This window comes from Pelophylax lessonae, assembly GCF_965119305.1.
Source record: "Pelophylax lessonae genome assembly, chromosome: 4".
In the NCBI taxonomy this organism is placed as follows: domain Eukaryota; kingdom Metazoa; phylum Chordata; class Amphibia; order Anura; family Ranidae; genus Pelophylax; species Pelophylax lessonae.
In genome coordinates, this window is record NC_138771.1 from 500,214,527 (window position 1) to 500,233,249 (window position 18,723).

The window sequence follows — 18,723 nt, forward strand, 5'->3', positions numbered from 1 at the left end:
GAGAAATTCAAAGTCAGCAGCTACAAAAACTGTAGCCGCTGGCTTTTTTTTTTTTTTTTTTTAATATTAAGATATTCACAGCCTAGAGACCCAGTGCGGTCATCGCCCGGGCCGGTTCACCGCCATATTGAGTGGTAAAAGTTGACTGACTTCCGACTGAATACCAGCACTGAATCCCGACACTGCGCATGCATGAGTCCTGCTGTACGCTCTGAAAGGACCCGCAACCTTCTGGACCATGTAACCTGTGTCTCATGAGGTTGCAGGGGGGGGGTATTCGAACTTTGCCTCCTGAAAAAAAAATATTTCCACTAATGGGGGGGGGGGGGAGGGGGGGAGTTGTTGTAAAATGAGCGGAACATTTGATTTTATGTGAAGTTCCACTTTAACCTACATTGAAGGGTGTGAATGGGCCTTAAAAGAACCTACTGATAATAGGGGCTGACAAACACTGGCTCCTGAATTCTACATTATGCCGTGCTTTGACATTAATATTCTTTTTCCTGCTTTTCTAAGACGCTTGCAGGGTTGTTAAAAAGGACAACAGCACCACCTGCTGGCCGATACAAAGTATTGCAGACCTAAAGGGTAGCCAAAAGTTGAAGTAGTTTTAAAATCTAACTCCACCTTTTACACCCATAGTTATGTGTAACATGTAAGTGTGCTGGGGTTCCCTCTCTGCAGCAGTAGCTGCCAGACTTGAGATCAGTGGGGCTCAGCCTGCATAGCCACATTAATCAGAGATCGGTGAATGATTTAACCATGATTACTGTCTGCCACTGTGGCAGAAGGACTTGTAGTTAATAAAAGAACACAAGTGCAGCAATTACCACATTCGTAGTCCATTGAGACTTCCTCCAGCTGTCTAAATGAAAGTCCATACCTTGGTCCAGAGAAAGAGCTGGAGGAAAAATTTGCAGGCGCATGTGAATTTCACTCATGATCCAGTGATCACGGTTGCAAACAATGTTTTGCAGGCTCATTTGCAAAAAATAAATAAATGCAAATTTTGTATTTTCTGCAAAGGTGGGTGCATTTACGATCACTTTAAAATTGTTTCCAAAAGGTGGACTTCAACTGTAAACACTCAGCTTTTCGTTATACATAAATTCATTCCAAGGATGGAGAGAAATATGACCATTTGTTAACATTATATGTGTAGCCAAACACTAAAGCAAACTATACATGGATAGAAATTTGGTTCAGCAGGGAGCAACCAAATTGTGATCCATGTATGGACACTCTGGTTGTATTCACTGATTGACTTCTGTACAGCCAACTTGTCAGGTTTTTCCTGATTGATCAGTGCAACCAGGCCTAACCGGCAGCACTGATTATATTATTAGATATGGGAATCGGATCTCTTTTTTTTTTTTTTTTCGTTCGACCAGCGAGTTTAAAAATGATGAATGTATGGGCTGCCGTACCAACTTTGCTTTTCACTACTGCCAACTCCAGACCACATCCTCACTGCTTCACTGAACTTCTTGGTAGTGAAGTTTGCACCCAGAGTGCTAATAGTGCTGGCTCCAGTGCTAGCAACCACTCGCAGGGAAGAGGGAGGAGAGGGAACAGGGAAGTGGCTTACCCATGGTGCTGTGTGTTTGCATTGATGCACACAGCATAGTAGCACACGGCTGGCCAGGAGCACGCAAGCAAGGGTGGTTCCACAGGACACAGTGAGAGAAAGGAACTAGTGATCGACCGATGTCGTTTTTTTTTTTTTATTGCCGATACGGATATTTTGGTCATTGCATATCGGTATTGGCCGATATCTGCCGATATTTTCGGACATTTAAAACTTTTTTTTTTTTTTACAGGTACACTTGTGGAGGGATCTGGGGGTCTAAAAGACCCCCAAAACCCCTCCTCTGCACTTAAAAGCATTAAAAACGCCAAGTTTGGCTGTTTTGAATGCTGTCATTTTCTTTTTAATTTGGCGCAGAGTACACGGAAGTGATGTCATGACATCGCTTCCGGGTTTTTATATGGAGAGTGAGACAGATCAGAGCCAAATGCGGCTTTGATCGGGTCTTCGGCAGCCATGCAGGTAGGATGCCTGGGTCTCCCGGTGGGACGGGAGACCCGGGGCGAGCCGTGGAAGGCAGGGGGGGGGGGGGGGATACGTCCCCTCCCTCTCCTTGTACTGACAGCAGAGTGGCTTCTCAGCCGCATCGGTTGTCATTACAAGACAGCCAACTGCTGGCTATGGATGCTGGTAACGGGGTGATGCCTCTATAGCTGCAAGCATCACTCCGGTACAAGCACCTTCCCGAAATATCGGCAATATCGGTAACCTCAGTGGCTGAATCCGATATATCAGGGAAAGTGCAGATTGGCCCTTGATATATCGGCTTTGCCAATAATCGGTCGATCCCTAAGAGGAACCACCGTTCAACCTCAGATAGATAGAGGAAAGCAAATAGGGGACAGTACTGAACTGGACAAAAAGGCAATGTTTTATATAGAAGAGCAATACCAAAAAAGGTAATATAAATATTTAATCTGGATTACAAAAAGGGAAGCCTTAATTGAGAAGTACAGCCAAAGCTCGTTTGGCTGTACTTCTTCTGTGGATCACAGGAGTGTAGTGAATTCTGCACTCCTGTGACCAGTTACCAGCAGACTGAAGCCTGCTGTCGGCTGACGTCACAGAGCTGGTCCAGGCTGGGGCAAGATTGCAACAATATGGTCAATCTCCATCAGCCGCTGAGAGCCTGAGCCGGCCGCTCCTGCTCCCTCCACAGCCCAGCGCTCCAGTGAGCGCGGGGGGGAGCAGAGCAGAATGCCGGTGACTGAGTCATCAGCTATCTGCTCAAGGAGCTCTGAGAACCGATCGATCAGCTGTTTTTGATCGCTCGGTTTCTTAGTCTTAGCCTGCGGTCACACCAGGTACAATTTAAAGTAGTACTATTTAAAGTCCAACTTCAACACTACTTCAGCACTACTTCTGTGAGATTTGTAACGATTTGATAAGACTTCAGTGCTACTTCAGTGAGAGGGGCTGTCCATGTCAGAATGAGGAACAGTGATGTTATGAACAAAAGTTTAACTAGCAAAGGATTAATATTTAACTTCTTTCAGGGCTCAAGTAGTGCTGATATAGACACAGGTACGATTTGCAGCACGATTTTCATAATAGTCTTTGGCAGTGAAGTCGCGCTGAAGTCCTGAAAAAGTAATATATGAACTAGTTCTCAAATCGTACGACTTAAAATCATATCTATTAAGACACTGCCATAGAAACACATTAGATGCTACTTTAGGTACGATTTGTAAATCGTATGTCATGCCTGGTGTGACCGAGGGCTTGGAGCCAGTGGGGAACAGATACAGCATCAGACCAATGATGCATCCACCTAGGTAAGCACGATTCTTAAAGAACACAAAAACTTCTCTTTTAATATCACATAAAGCTGAAGTGCACTATATGCATATCACACCTTCCTTTGTATTGTTTTCAAGAAATTCACTTTTAAGCAACTGTGACATCATCACGGGGTCTGTATACTACTCTTTCTTTGGCGGGATTGGCCAACAGCCTGCTGGAAAATGTCAAAGCACCTTGCCTACAACCTTCGTTCTAACAAAAAGTTGAGATGCTGTGTAAAATCTACATAAAAACAGAATGCAATGATTTGCAAATCTCATAAACCTATATTTTATTCACAATAATGAATAGAAAACATATCAAATATTTAAACTGAGACAATGTATCATTTACAGAAAAATTTGATCATTTTGAAATTGATGACAGCAACAGGTCTCAAAAAAGGTTGGAACAGGGCCAAGTTTACCATGGTGGAGCAGCCCCTCTTCTTTTAACAACACTCTGTAAACATCTGGGAACTGTTGCTGGAGTTTTGGGAGAGGAATGTTGTCCAATTCTCACCTGATATAAGATTCTAACTGTTCAACAGTCCCTAAAAAAGAAGACGTCTGGATGGGAGCATATGGTACTCTAAAACCTGGATATATCTTTCAGCATTGATGATGCCTTTCCAGATGTAAAAGCTGTGCATTCCATACGCACTCATGTGCTCCCAAAATACCATCAGAGAGGCAGCGTTGATAAGCTGAAAGATCTCCTCTTTAGTCTGGACAATGCGGCGCCCATGGTTGCCAAAAAGAATCTCAAATTTAGAATCGTCTGACCACAGAACAGTTTTCCACTTTGCAACAGACCATTTTAAATTAACTTTGTCCCAGAGAAGATGGCAGTGTTTATGGATCAGGTTTAGATATGGCTTGTTTACATGATCAAGCTTTAACTTGCATTTTTGAATGACAGAGTGAACTGTGTTCACAAACATGCTGGTTTTTTAATGCCGGCCCACCTGAGGGCTCAAAAATCATCCAGCATTGCATTTCAGCCTTGTCCCTTGTGCACAGAGATTTCTCCAGATTCTCTGAATGTTTTGATATTATGTACTGTAGATGTATTTGCAATTTTATGCAGAAGGAACATTATTCGGAAATCGTTCAACAATTTTTAATGCAACTTTTCTCAAATTGGTGAACCTCTGCCCATCTTAACATCTGAGACACTTTGACTTTCCAAGATGCTCTTTTTATACCCAATTTTGTTACGGACCTGTTGCCAATTAAAGACTAAGTTGACCTTTTGGGAAAAAATAATAAATGCAGATATTTTTGCAGGAAAAATGTGACATCAGGTGCAGGGAGAAGATCCCCTGTCCGTGAGTGGGGGGGGGGATCAGGAGTGCAGGGGCAGATCTGGAGCATGTTATACGTTACAAGGATCTACATTGGGGGTACATTGTTTTTTATTTTAAAATAAAGGAATAGTCAAAAAGTTGTGCCTTCGCTTTTTACAGTTTTTTGTGAAGTTTAAGCATTTTGTATGTTTTCTATTTTCTATTGTGATAAAAGTATGGGTTTAAGAGATTTGCAAATAATTGCATTTGTTTTTTTGTAGATTTTACACACCACATCCCCAGCATTCCTTTAGACCTACATGCTCCTCCCTGCTGGCCCATGTGGAAAATACTTTAGCTGTGCAATCTGCTGAACAGATGCTTAAGCGTATACATATTTCGGTTTTTTTCACATGGGCAATCCGCATGCTGGGGCGATGAGCCCAGGCGGAGGTTGCCACTCTCACCACCATCACTATAGGACTGTAGATGTGCAGCATTAAGGATTTCTTCTCTCTTTCTCCGCAGTGATTACAGGAGCAATGGATGCAGAGCTACTCGTGTTACTCCCCATGTTGATTGAGCCTGAGCGGCACACAAACCTATCGTGGGTCACAGTGATGCAGCTTCAAAGGGTTTGATTATGGAGTTGCAAGTTAGCAGATATTTGAGAGTAATCCGTTTCAACACAGGAGAGAACTTGCTACAAATATAGGAATAAAAGTTAAGGCTGGAGTTCAGCTGAAAATAATGAAAATGGAATTGTTAACCCCTTTGTAAAAATGCTAGTTGCCTGTAACCCTAAGCCACAGGATTTAAATATTTCCCAAGTCACAGACACTGAGCAAAACTTGCAGATCAGGAAAAGACAGAAATGTCAGGACTCCTTTTCTACATGCTTTAGGTGTAAAAAAAAAAAAAAAGGTGCTTGTAAGCAAAGATCAGCATGGAAGTCGGACAAGCATTTTCAAAAAAGGAAAAGCAAGCAAGCTCAGACTTGACTTCACAACATCGATGAAAGCACAGCTCTCGAGCTTGTCTCTGCTTACAATCCTCAGTGAAAATGGAGCAAACAAATTTAGTAAACCAGCATAAAATCCATTTTATTAACTCAAATGGTCCCTAGTACTCGCAGCTAGGTTCCTTTTTGACACGTTTCACCTGATAAGGGCCTGTCCCAAGAGGTAATATTTCTGAATCCTGTAAGGACACGGAGGTATTCCAGAAGTACAGGCAGCGGGAGAGAAGAAGTATTTACATTTTTATTTTGTAGGTTCATTTGTTTCTGAAACTTTTATATAATTAGAGGGTCACTTTAAAGAGACACTGCTGCCAAACCCTTAATTTCAACAAAAATCTTCTCAAAAGATTGAATATGCATTTAATGTGGTTTACATGCAGGTAATTTACCTGTAAAAGCATCCCTTCTGTAGCACCTCCCACTAGGTATCGACCCGCAAAGCCGATATATTGAGGGCCGATCTGCATTTTCCCCAATATATCGGAATCGGCCACCAAGATGACCGATATTGCCAATATTTCGGGAAAGTGCTTGTACCGGAGTGATGCCTGCAGCTAGAGGCATCACCCCGGTACCGGCATCCATAGCCAACAGTCAGCTGTCCTGTAATGACAACCGATGCGGCTGAGAAGCCGCTCGACTGTCATTGCAAGGAACGGGAGGGGACGTCCCCCCCCTTCCACGGCTCGCTCGGTCTCCCGTCCCACCAGGATACCCGGGCAACCAGCCTGCAAGTCCGCCGAAGACCCGATCAAAGCCGCATTCGTCTCTGATCGGGTCTCCATGCAAAAACCCGAAAGTGATGTCACGACTTCACTTCCGGGTGCTGGCCCACGATTAAAAAAAAGGCAGCATTTAAAACAACCAAACTTGGCGTTTTGAATGCTTTTAACCACTTAAGCCCCGGAAGATTTTACCCCCTTCCTGACCAGGGGGTTTTTTGCGATTTTTTACTGCGTGACTTTAACGGACAATTGCGCGGTCGTGCGACGCTGTACCTAAACGAATTTTTATGCTACATATGTTTGGTAAAAAAAAAAAAAAAAAATCGCAAAAAGCGTATTTTGATTGGTTTGCGCAAAAGTTATCGCGTTTACTAACAAAGGGAAAGATTGTCATTTTTGGTGGGTTTTTTTTTTAACGAGTAATGGCAGGGATCTGCGATTTTTTTTGTGGTACTGCGAAATTGCGGCGGACAGATCGGACCCTTGACTGACCTTTTTGACACTTTTGGGGGTACCAGTGACATTACTGCAGTAATCAGTGCTATACATATGCACTGTTACTGTAAAAATGACACTGGCATGGAAGGGGTTAACTGTATTGGACAGGGAGGGGTTAAGTGTGTCCTAGGGGCGTGATGGCTACTAGGGGCGTGATGGCTACTAGTGTAAAAACAGAGATCAACGGTTCTACATAATAGAACCGTCTGATCTCTATTTTTACACAGGGGAGAATGACAGGCGGCTTGTTTACATAAGCCGCTCTGCCTTTTTCCCGCTCTACCGACGATCATAGTGTGACCAGCGGACATCGGGTCCGCCGGTCACACGCCCGCACTCCTCCGTGAACGAGCCAAGGCGGGCGCGCGCCTCAGCAGGCGCGCTTGTCCGCTATTGGCTCAAAACCCAGTGACAGGCGAGCGACGTAGATCTACGTCACTCTACCTGGCCGGGGCTGACTGCCGCAGTAAATATACTGTGCGCAGTCGGCAACCGGTTAAGTGCAGAGGAGGGGTTTGGGGTCTTTTAGACCCCCAGATCCCTCCCCAAGAGTACTTGTCAAAGAAAAAAAAAAAATTTTTAAATGTACGAAAATATCGGCCAATACCGATATGCATTGACCAAAATATCGGTATCGGCAACGAAAAACCGATATCGGTCGATCACTAACTCCCGCCCATACCATGGGTATGCACTCAAAAATAAAAGATTTTTCTGTGCAGTGTTTTTAAGGATCTTTGCCCATAGAGACTGATTCTTCAGCCTCCAATGATGTGTGATGTGTCCCAGGAGGCTGCGGGTGGGAAAGGAGGCAGGACAAGGCAATGTCATTCTCCCGTTCCCCCCCCCCCCCCCCCAAAAAAAAACTGCATCTCAGTTACAGGCTGGGGGAGGGAGGTAATGAGCAGCACTTCACTTTTTAAATTAAGTTTTGCTTTAAGTTGATGACAGGGTCTCTTTAAGAGAAGAAAAAGAGGCTTGCCCATCACCAGCAAATAATGATGAATTTGGCTTACCCTTATCTTGTTTTTCATGTCCATCTCCTCCTTTTTGTGCAGGAATTGTGTGATCCAGTCTGGCTCTGTAGAGGATGCAGTTGCTGATGTCGGGTCATCTGTCCCTTGGATACCATTCTTTTCAGAATTCCCAACAGTCATCGCCAGCAACTCCTCCTGACGCTTCTTCTCTTCAAAGTCTTTCAACCAAGAAAGAGAGCCACAAATCAGGCTCAAAGACTTGCCCTGAAATAGTGCAAAACACGCTGTTAAAGAGATATTCCTAAAGTCAATGGTCAAATGTACAAAATGTGGTGTGCCTGCCATCCATAACAAATTCCTTTTATTTTTTTACTACAAAACAGATGGATCACAACTCTACAAATGATTCCTCACATTCTGACAACATCAAGATTGTTGATCTCAATTAGCACCCCCAAACGTATACACACACATTAATTATATATATTAATGTGTATATACACACACGTTTACTCAAACAACATACATACCCATATATTACACATACTCACAAACACATAGTAAAACCTTTTTTTTTTTTTATAAAATTTTGACTTGATAAACATGCAATATCTTGATATACAAGTAGCGTCATGTCACAACTAAGTATAGAAGAGAAGAGAGGCGCCTCTAAGTGTAGTAATATGGTTATATTTAATGAAGGTACAACTATTAGCAACTCACATGGGTGATGAATAAAACAGGCACATCTACAGTATCTCACAAAAGTGAGTACACCCCTCACATTTTTATAAATATTTTATTATATCTTTTCATGCGACAACACTGAAGAAATGACACTTTCCTACAATGTAAAGCAGTGAGTGTACAGCTTGTATAACAGTGTAAATTTGCTGTCCCCTCAAAATAACTCAACACACAGCCAATAATGTATAAAATCGCTGGCAACAAAAGTGAGTACACCCTTAAGTGCAAATGTCCAAATTGCGCCCAAAGTGTGAACATTTTGTGTGGCCACCATTATTTTCAAGCACTGCCTTAACCCTCTTGGGCATGGAGTTCACCAGAGCTTCAGAGGTTGCCACTGGAGTCCTCTTCCACTCCTCCATGACGACATCACGGAGCTGGTGAATGTTAGAGACCTGCACTCCTCCAACTTCCGTTTGAGGATGCCCCACAGATGCTCAATAGGGTTTAGGTCTGGAGACATGCTTACCAGTCCATCACCTTTATCCTCGGCTTATTTAGCAATGCATCTTGGAGGTGTGTTTGGGGTCATTATCATGTTGGAATACTGTCCTGCGGCCCAGTCTCCGAAGGGAGGGGATCATGCTCTGCTCTAGTATGTCACAGTACATATTGGCATTCATTGTTCCCTCAATGAACTGTAGCTCCTCGGTGCCGGCAGCAATCATGCAGCCCTAGACCATGACACTCCCACCACCATGCTTTACTGTAGGCAAGACACACTTGTCTTTGTACTCCTCACTTGGTTGCCGCCACACACGCTTGACACCATCTGAACCAAATAAGTTTATCTTGGTCTCATCAGACCACAGGACATGGCTCCAGTAATCCATGTCCTTAGTCTGCTTAGCTTTAGCAAACTGTTTGCTGGCTTTCTTGTGCATCATCTTTAGAAGAGGCTTCCTTCTGGGACAACAGCCATGCAGACCAATTTGATGCAGGGTGCGGCGTATGGTCTAAGCACTGACAGGCTGACCCCCCACCCCTTCAACCTCTGCAGCAATGCTGGCAGCATTCATACGTCTATTTTCCAAAGACAACCTCTGGATATGATGCGGAGCATGTGCACTCCACTTCTTTGGTCGACCATGGCGAGGCCTGTTCTGAACGGATACCTGTCTTGTTAAACCGCTGTATGGTCTTGGCCATCATGCTGCAGATCAGTTTCAGGGTTGTGGCAATCTTCTTATAGCTTAGGCCATCTTTATGTAGAGAAACAATTCTTTTTTTTTCCAGATCCTCAGAGAGTTCTTTGCCATGACCTGCCATATTGAACTTCCAGTGACCAGTATAAGAGAGAGCGCGATAAAACCCAATTTAACCCACCTGCTCCCCATTCACACCTGAGACCTTGTAACAATAACGAGTCACGGTAAAATGGCTAATTGGGCCCAATTTGGACATTTTCACTTAGGGGTTTACTCACTTTTGTTGCCAATGGTTCAGACATTAATGGCTGTGTGTTGAGTTATTTTGAGGGGGACAGCAAATTTACACCGTTATACAAGCTGTACACTCACTACTTTACATTGTAGCAAAGTGTCATTTCTTCAGTGTTGCCACATGAAAAGATAAAATATTTACAAAAATGTGAGGGGTGTACTCACTTTTGTGAGATACTATATATGTAAAGCGCTGCGTAAATTGGTTGCTCTAAGTACCTGTAATAAATAGTTCGTAAATACCTGGTTGATCCTGGTACGTTCCCAATTGAGAATTTTAATGCTATTTTAGCCAGTAATCCATCTACTGCATTTCCACTCTGTGTGCATGATCCATTTCTCCCCTGGGTAGGAAGCCATGCACTTCCTCTTTACACCACTGGATGCCCCCCTCATGACACTCTTCATCAGTTTGCAGGACAGTTTCAGCATTGTGACAGTGGTACCACATGACACACTGTGCCAATTTATTTCCAAGGAAAGGAGCGGAATGTATTGCTGTGGTGTCATCAAGACTGACAGTGACCCCTACATGACACTCTTTGCAGGCCCGAGGAATGGAAAAGAATATCTTGTTGCGACATCATCGTAAATGACAGTGGGCCCAAAAGGACACTCACTTTGGCCCCGTTGAAAGAAGTAAACATCCTGCTGTGATGTCATGTTGATTGACAGCAGCCTCCGTGTGACACTTTTTGCAGCACCAAAGAAAGTAAGGGATAGACCTGCTATGTAAAACACATCAATTCTGCAAGTAATCTCTACTCCAGTATTGGACAGTGAGGTGCGGACAAAATCACATGCCCACAAAATATACCATCAAATAAGGTATTTGGGCTTAGTGCAAAACTGCAATCTCTGCACAGTTATTTCATGACCAGGTGATCCCTGGTGACCAGTGGTCAGCAGGAGGAACCCACACTAAGGCCAGTGGAGGCGCACTATTTTACCTCCTCAAGGAGTCAAGCGCTGGAAGCTTTAATAGAGAGTGAAGTTTTAGAAGATGAGTGACAGATATGTATAATACAGGGTTTCTTTACAGGTTAGTACCTCTAGCAGATGAAATTTCCCTGCAGGAGAATCGGTATTATACACACCTTTCCTGCAGCCCATGTCCCCAACCTCCCCTCTGCTTAAGGACTGCAACCGACATCGGGATTTTTGGAATTCAACCGTTCTGGGATTGAAAGATATCTGTATCCCCCTTCGAGTGCCACGGTTCCTTCCTCACACCTCTAGGTCACTACAGAACTGGTGACTTAGAGGTCAGAGGATGGAGCCACAGCCCGCAGCAAAAAAACACAGGCAACCAATGATCCTGGAGTGTCAATGGGACTGAGGCAGCAGTCCTAGAATAAAGTGAAGCTAGGAAACACAGGTCGTCAAAGAGGTAAGTATATTAGCTCTTCTATTTCAGTTTTCAGCTCCATTTAAAATAAAAAAAACTGCCAGTCACTTTAATTTTCATAGATAGATTTCCTGAGTCCTTCCCGAGAAGTGCAGGACACTAAAAACATTCAGACTCAGCCTCCTCTGTGATTCATGCTATGCAGGCCAGAGGAGTGTTTTTGTGAGCAGTGTCTCTGCATTGTCCTGTGATGTGTCTGGACTGGATGGATTATATGTACTATTTCTGTTTTGTGAGCATTTTTATTTTTTACAATAAAAAACATTCAATGAGCACTATGAGAGTTATTTTCTCTCATACATGGGTCTGATAATGCTGAGGTGATTGGCGCATTACAGCTGGAGAAGCGGATTATCCAATTACTCCCATGTAGGGATTCATGCCAGATAGAGGTCATGACTATATAGAGGTCAATTAGTAAAGGTGAGCAGTTTGGAGTTGCACCTTTGTGTGTATATGAATATTTGTTGCACATTTATTGTATGCACTGATAAGTGTTGCTATATATATTTATGGTTATTGTATCATACTGTGACACTGTATTTTGATTTTCACTTATTTATATATTGATATTAGTTGGGGATTGATTGGTGATTTATTTATAATAGGGTAGCGCTGCACTGGTTTTTGGTTATCGGAACATTGCAAGTACACAAAACATGAGTTCACTGGATTTCTGGCAGGATCAACAAGTTTTTTTTTTACACTTTCAAAAAGATATGTTTTTGAACAGAGTGCCGACCATCCCTTTTCCTTACTCTGGTATGTTGGAGGTGTAAGCAGCCTCAAGATTTGAGCATCGGTTGGAGCTTTTATGTGGGAAGGTGGTATTGCCTATACACCTGTTTTCCTTTGATATTTTTGAACAGGGAAAGAAAAAAGTACAGAACCACTATACATTCCCTTCAGGGGTTTGAATATAAAGGAGAACACAAAAGGCATATATTCCTAAAACATAATGTGCACGCACCAAGGACAGTGTGAGAGGCACGACAGCATCTTTGCCTTGGGTGCCAGACTGAATACTGTACAGACTGATATCAGTCCAAAGAGAGGACATAACCTGTTAGTAATGCCTAAATACTTGCCATAAGAAATCACAAGTACACAACAGTCATAGGACTTCACTTTTATCCTTACCGTTCCTGTGGGACTCTCAAAAATGCCAACCTTCCCAGCCTCTAGTACACGGTACAGTTCTGACATGAACTGCTCCTGGATGGGGTACGGAGGAAAGGGGAAGGGGAACTTCGGGGCTGTGGTCTCAGAGGATACATCCATTCCTTAAAAATGAAAAAGTAACCAATACCTGTAATAAAATCAAGAAAATTATCAGCACTTATTTTTTTATTCTGCTCTTAGTGATAGAGCCAGCATTTTTACCACACTGCATAAAATCCCTCACATTTACAGGTACAAGGCAAGGTTTATCTTTCACGTGCAACCAAGATTCAGTTCTGTAATTTAAAAAAATCTGTAGCGCCTTTAAGCAAGAATGTAAGGATATTCAAATGCAAAAACATGTAAAGCACATAATGTAAGTAATGCTACATGACTAGAGAAACAGTCCACGTATGATAGTTCCATGAATCAGGTAATAATCTATGATAAAGCCACCAATCCAGTGAGGACACTGCAGAGCAATATTGTCCGATAAAATGAACCGCCACCAATAGAAAGGATTGCGAACTCAACAAATATAATGGCTGCCGTTAAAGCAGCATTAAGCCTTAAACACATATAGAGGTCCCTCTGGATATCACGCAGTGGATCGCTTCCGCCAATGATTCATATTGGGACCCCACTGGAAATAAATGAAATGCGTCCAGGCGTGGCATCTGGCATGGCGTTTCGCTGCTGAGCAATTCCGGGTTGCCAGCAACAATCTATGTGAGTTTTCATTGTTTTTTTTTGTACTCACTATGTATTTTATCTAAGGAGTAAACTTTACGAGAATACTTCTGGGTGAGCTTATTTATTCCCAGGGAGATCCCGATATGAATCATTGGCGAAAGCGATCCACTACATGATATCCAGAGGTACCTCCATATGCGTTTGAGGCTTTCATGATGCTGAAACGGCAGCCATTATTTTTGGTGAGTTTGAAAACTTTTCTATTTGTGGCGGTTCATTTCATTGTACACTACTGTCCTGCAATTTGCTCACTGGATTGGTGGTTTTATCATGGATTACCTGATTTATGGAACTATCATACATAGACTGTTTCTCTAGTCATCTAACATTACTTATGTGCTTTATATGTTTTTGCATTTGAATATCCTTACATTCTTGCTTAAAGGCGCTACACCTTTTTTTACTTACTTATGCTATACGTTGAGTATACCATTTTGTTAGCTGCCTTGACTTTATAGATTAGTTAACACAGTGCAGAATTCCCACATTACATTTAGGATTCAGTTACGTGCTGAAGTGGCAGCCATGCACATTTTCAACATGCCTATGACAACTAAAAGAACATCAGGACATGCTGCGCCCAAAGATACACAAAGCAAGGCAAACAGCCTTTGAACTGCCTTGTTTTCTGTTCAGTTAGAATGTTTTAGAAAGTTTGCTAAAATGTAGATGACATGCACATCAAATGTAGGAAAACAATGGGGTTATTTTCTAAATGCAAATAGACTGTGCATCCGCAAGAGCCCTGAAGCCTATCTCCAGCATCCATTCTGTGACATACTGAGAGGTCTGCATGGCTCACCTTCTTTTCTGAGTCACTTTGGTCTCCTCTTTCAGCACAGATGGATCTGGCTATGGAAAAATTAATTGCTCCTTAATCCATGCTGATACTCTTATGGTACAAAAAACATTTGAGTGAGCTCCTTCAAATTCCTGACCCGAAGGTCTGGATCCGAAAATGGTATATTTAAACTATTGCATGTTCTTAAGAATGGTAGACTCAAACCCTTCGATCACCTAAAGCTGGAGTTGACTCTTTCTGTACTATCAGCTGCGTCACGCTTTGCGTGCGCAGTTTGATGGTAACAATCCAATTTTGCCTACCCTTGATGTTTTAGCTGTGTTGAGAGGAGAGGAGCCCCGTAATTTGATTTCAGTCTTCTATGACATGTTACTCACCCCGTCCGCATCTCAGCTTGCTAATTCTCTCAAGCCTAGGGAAGTAGATTAGGGTGAAATGGATGATGATTGGAGTGAGGTGTAGGAGGTGGGTAAGCCGGTGTCTCCCAGGATGTCAGACAGACTTACACATATATGCAGTATCTCACAAAAGTGAGTACACCCCTCACATTTTTGTAAATATTTTATTATATCTTTTCATGTGACAACACTGAAGAAATGACACTTTGCTACAATGTAAAGTAGTGAGTGTACAGCTTGTATAACAGTGTACATTTGCTGTCCCCCTCAAAATAACTCAACGCACAGCCATTAATGTCTAAACTGCTGGCAACAAAAGGGAGTACACCCCTAGGCGAAAATGTGCAAATTCATGGGCCTAATTAGCCATTTTCTCCCCCCGGTGTCATGTGACTCGTTAGTGTTAGGTCTCAGGTGTGAATGGGAAGCAGGTGTGGTAAATTTGGTGTTCTCTCTCTCATACTGATCCCTGGAAGTTCAAAATGGCATCTCATGGGAAAGAACTCTGAGGATCTGAAAAAAAAGAATTGTTGCTCCACATGAAGATGGCCTAGGCTATAAGACGATTGCCGAGACCCTGAAACTGAGCTGCAGCACGGTGGCCAAGAGCATACACCTGTCGGGGTTATTGGGGGTTGATTAAAATAATAATAGGTAAAAAGAAAAATGATTTTAAAAGCCATGTATATTTCATATTATGCATATAAGAGATTCTGAACAGGATGGCGTCCATCTTGTTTTTAAGGTGAAACAAAGTTCATATATATACTTGTTAAACAAAATGTCTCTCACAGGCTTACAAAGGGTCTATGGTTTCAACAGAGATCTTTGTATTTCTATGTAATCGTAAATAAGATTTCTTTTGACATCTCGATCAGATAAAAATTTAGTCAGTCTGACGCTATGTTAAAGGGGGTGATATCTCAGTCTGTCTATAAGTATTTAACAATAGACAATGGCTCAGTGTTTCTCATCAAACATTTAAAGATGAACTATATAAGTTTTTTTAAAGGTACATAATTATATGTGAGACGATATTAGCCATAATTATATTATTATATTATGTAAGGCATATACATATATATTTAGGAATGTTATATCACATTTTGGGTTTATATTCTCATAGTAACAATCTTACTTAGAATTATTTTTCTAATAAGTGTAAGGACATGTGTATCTCGTCACTAGTTACCTCATTTCAGAGAAGTCTAGTCTAAGTGCTCAAAGTGTTGTAAATCCTACAGGCCAGACATCTTAATTGACAGTGTATGGCATGGTCATATAAGTAATGGCTTCTCACTAGCCGACAGGTCAATAGGTCATCAGATAACAAATTGTTTTAATTATGTTAAATACAAAATCTAATGAACGGTACGATACTGCCCTCTGGAGGCGAAATACCAGGTGCAGTCTTGAGATAATTTCAGATTTCCATATAAAAATATTATATTGTGTTAAATAATATAATTATTGAAATGGCATTACTTGCCAAGATGAATGATGGAAATACAGGTGGACATTTATGTATGTACTGGTAGTCTGGACAAAGTTTTATGTTGTGTTATATGATTAATCTCACATATAGAGGAATCATCCTTAACTTTATTAGACCAAGTATGGGGTTAATTATCAAAAGGGGTGTGTCTCTGACCTCACTAGTTTAGGTATAGAATATCCCGACCAATTGGGATAATGTTTCATCCCTCTGGGTTTTACTTATGGTAATTTTTATAGCTCTTTGTTCTTACCATATAAAAGACCAACCCAGATGAGAGAGAGGACACAACACTTTACACTACTGACAACACACCTCACACTTACACCACACACGCTATTACATTTTTCAATAGACTCATCCAGACATACTCCCTAATCCACATCATTCATCTGAAACTTGAAGGGAATCCACCATCTTAAGAAAGGCATCCATCTTAGGACTCTAGCGGCCATCTTAAGTGTGGTAATTATGCCTTGCTGTATTATTTGATTTTATTCAACAATTGTTTATTCTTTCCTTATATGTTTTATATTGCATATTTAAGGGTAATGAGATTACAATCCCAGCCGTATAAGCCATGGTATATTTTTCTCTAAAAAGCTGATTTTTGTTTTTATACATTTTTATTAATATCAGATTTAGTGCATTATTTGCAATTTTAAGTCTTCCGTTTTGCATGGCTTATTCTCATTCCTTCTGCAGTGGAATGACTTTGGGCTATGTGATTCGCAGACCATTGTAGTCTGTTTATATAGAACATTAATTTATGGCTTATACTATACCTGGGAAGAAATGGTAATCTTGCTTTTACTTTGGTTTCACTTTCACTTTGTTTTAGTTTCACTTTGTTTTACTTTCACTTTCATTATTGAGCTAAACATCACATTGCATTGATTATTTGAAGTTAGTATTTTTATGTAGAGTTATTTTTGTGTCACTTCTTGTTTGATCATATATTGTGTTTGCATGTCTTGAGAATAAATATTTTTATATATATTCCACGCTGTAGACTGTACTCACTAAGATTGGTATATGCTTTTAAAAAGAAATTAATCAATTAAAAAGAATTCTCGACATTGATTTATGGAATAAGTGGAGACTCTCCTACAGCACAGATCTTTGCTTATTAACCATAAATAAATACACTGCTATATTCAGAGCAGTATAAATATTCTGACATAAGTACGAGCGCAAGATATTTATTATTAAATATTCTTACACACCGGTTTAACAGGACAGGTTCCACTCAGGACAGGCCTCGCCATGGTAGATCAAAGAAGTTGAGTGCACCTGTTCAGCGTCATATCCAGAGGTTGTCTTTGGGAAATAGACGTATGAGTGCTGCCAGCATTGCTGCAGAGGTTGAGGGGGGGGGGGGGTCAGCCTGTCAGTGCTCAAACCATACGCCGCACACTGCATCAAAATGGTCTGCATGGCTGTTCTAAAGATGATGCACAAGGAAGCCCGCAAACCGTTTGCTAAAGACAAGCAGAATAAGGACATGGATTACTGGAACCATGACATGGATTACTGGAACCATGTCCTGAGGTCTGATGAGACCAAGATAAACTTATTTAGGTTCAGATGGTGTCAAGTGTGTGTGGGGGCATTCAGGTGTGGAGTACAAGTGTGTCTTGCTTAAAGTCAAGCATGGTCTGGGGCTGCATGAGTGCTGCCGGCACTGGGGAGCTACAGTTCAAGGAGCGAACCATAAATGCCAACATGTACTGTGACATAGTGAAACAGAGCATGATCCCCTCCCTTCGGAGACTGGGCCGCAGGGCAGTATTCCAACAGGATAACGACCCCAAACACACCTCCAAGACAACCACTGCCTTGCTAAAGAAGCTGAGGGTAAAGGTGATGGACTGGCCAAGCATGTCTCCAGACCTAAACCTCATCATCTATGCATCTATGGGGTATCCTCAAACGGAAAGTGGAGGAGCGCAAGGTCTCTAACATCCACCAGCTCTGTGATGTCGAGTGGAAGAGGATTCCAATGGCAACCTGTGAAGCTCTGGCAAACTCCATGCCCAAGAGGGTTAAGGCAGTGCTGGAATATAATGTTGGCCACACAAAATATTGACACTTTGGGCCCAATTTGGACATTTCCACTTAGGGGTGTACTTACACTTGTACTTGTACTTAAAAGATATAATAAAATATTTACAAAAATGTGAGGGGTGTACTCACTTTTGTGAGATACTGTATATTGTACATTCACATCAGTCCCTGCCCTCAGGGAGCTTACAGTCTCAGGTCCCTAATTCACATTCATGCATACGCATTTGGGCCCAATTTAAACATTTTCACTTAGGGGTGTACATACTTTTGTTGTCAGCGGTTTAGACATTAACCACTTGCCGACCGCCCGCCGTAATATTACTGTGGCAGGGCCGCTCGGCTGCGTCCAGTCACGTAGTACTACGTGACTGGAGTGCATGTGGTTTCGGGGATTGACGCCTTCCTCCCACAATCGTCCGGAAAACCGAGAGAAGACCCGCCTGCTAATGTAAGCAAAGCAAGCGGATCTTCTCTCAGACAGGCAGGGACAGATCAGCCAAGCTGAAACTGCGATCTGTCTGTGCCTGTCTCAGAACCCCCCCACACACACAGTCAGTATGCATATAGGCAT

General features: G+C 42.1%; 1 protein-coding gene across 2 annotated transcripts in view; it reads right to left on the bottom strand.

Annotated features, from left to right (window-relative positions):
* DDX11 (DEAD/H-box helicase 11) overlaps window positions 1–12,773 on the bottom strand; it is a 224,026-nt gene extending 211,253 nt beyond the window's left edge. For both annotated transcript variants that reach the window (XM_082257212.1, XM_082257211.1), the window contains exons 1-2: window positions 12,617–12,773; window positions 7,919–8,143 (exon numbers count right to left, since the gene is read on the bottom strand). In XM_082257212.1, the coding sequence (XP_082113338.1) occupies window positions 7,919–8,143; window positions 12,617–12,757 (366 nt within the window). In that variant the 5' untranslated portion in view covers window positions 12,758–12,773. The remainder of the gene's footprint in view (window positions 1–7,918; window positions 8,144–12,616) is intronic.
* Between the last annotated feature and the right edge of the window lie 5,950 nt (window positions 12,774–18,723).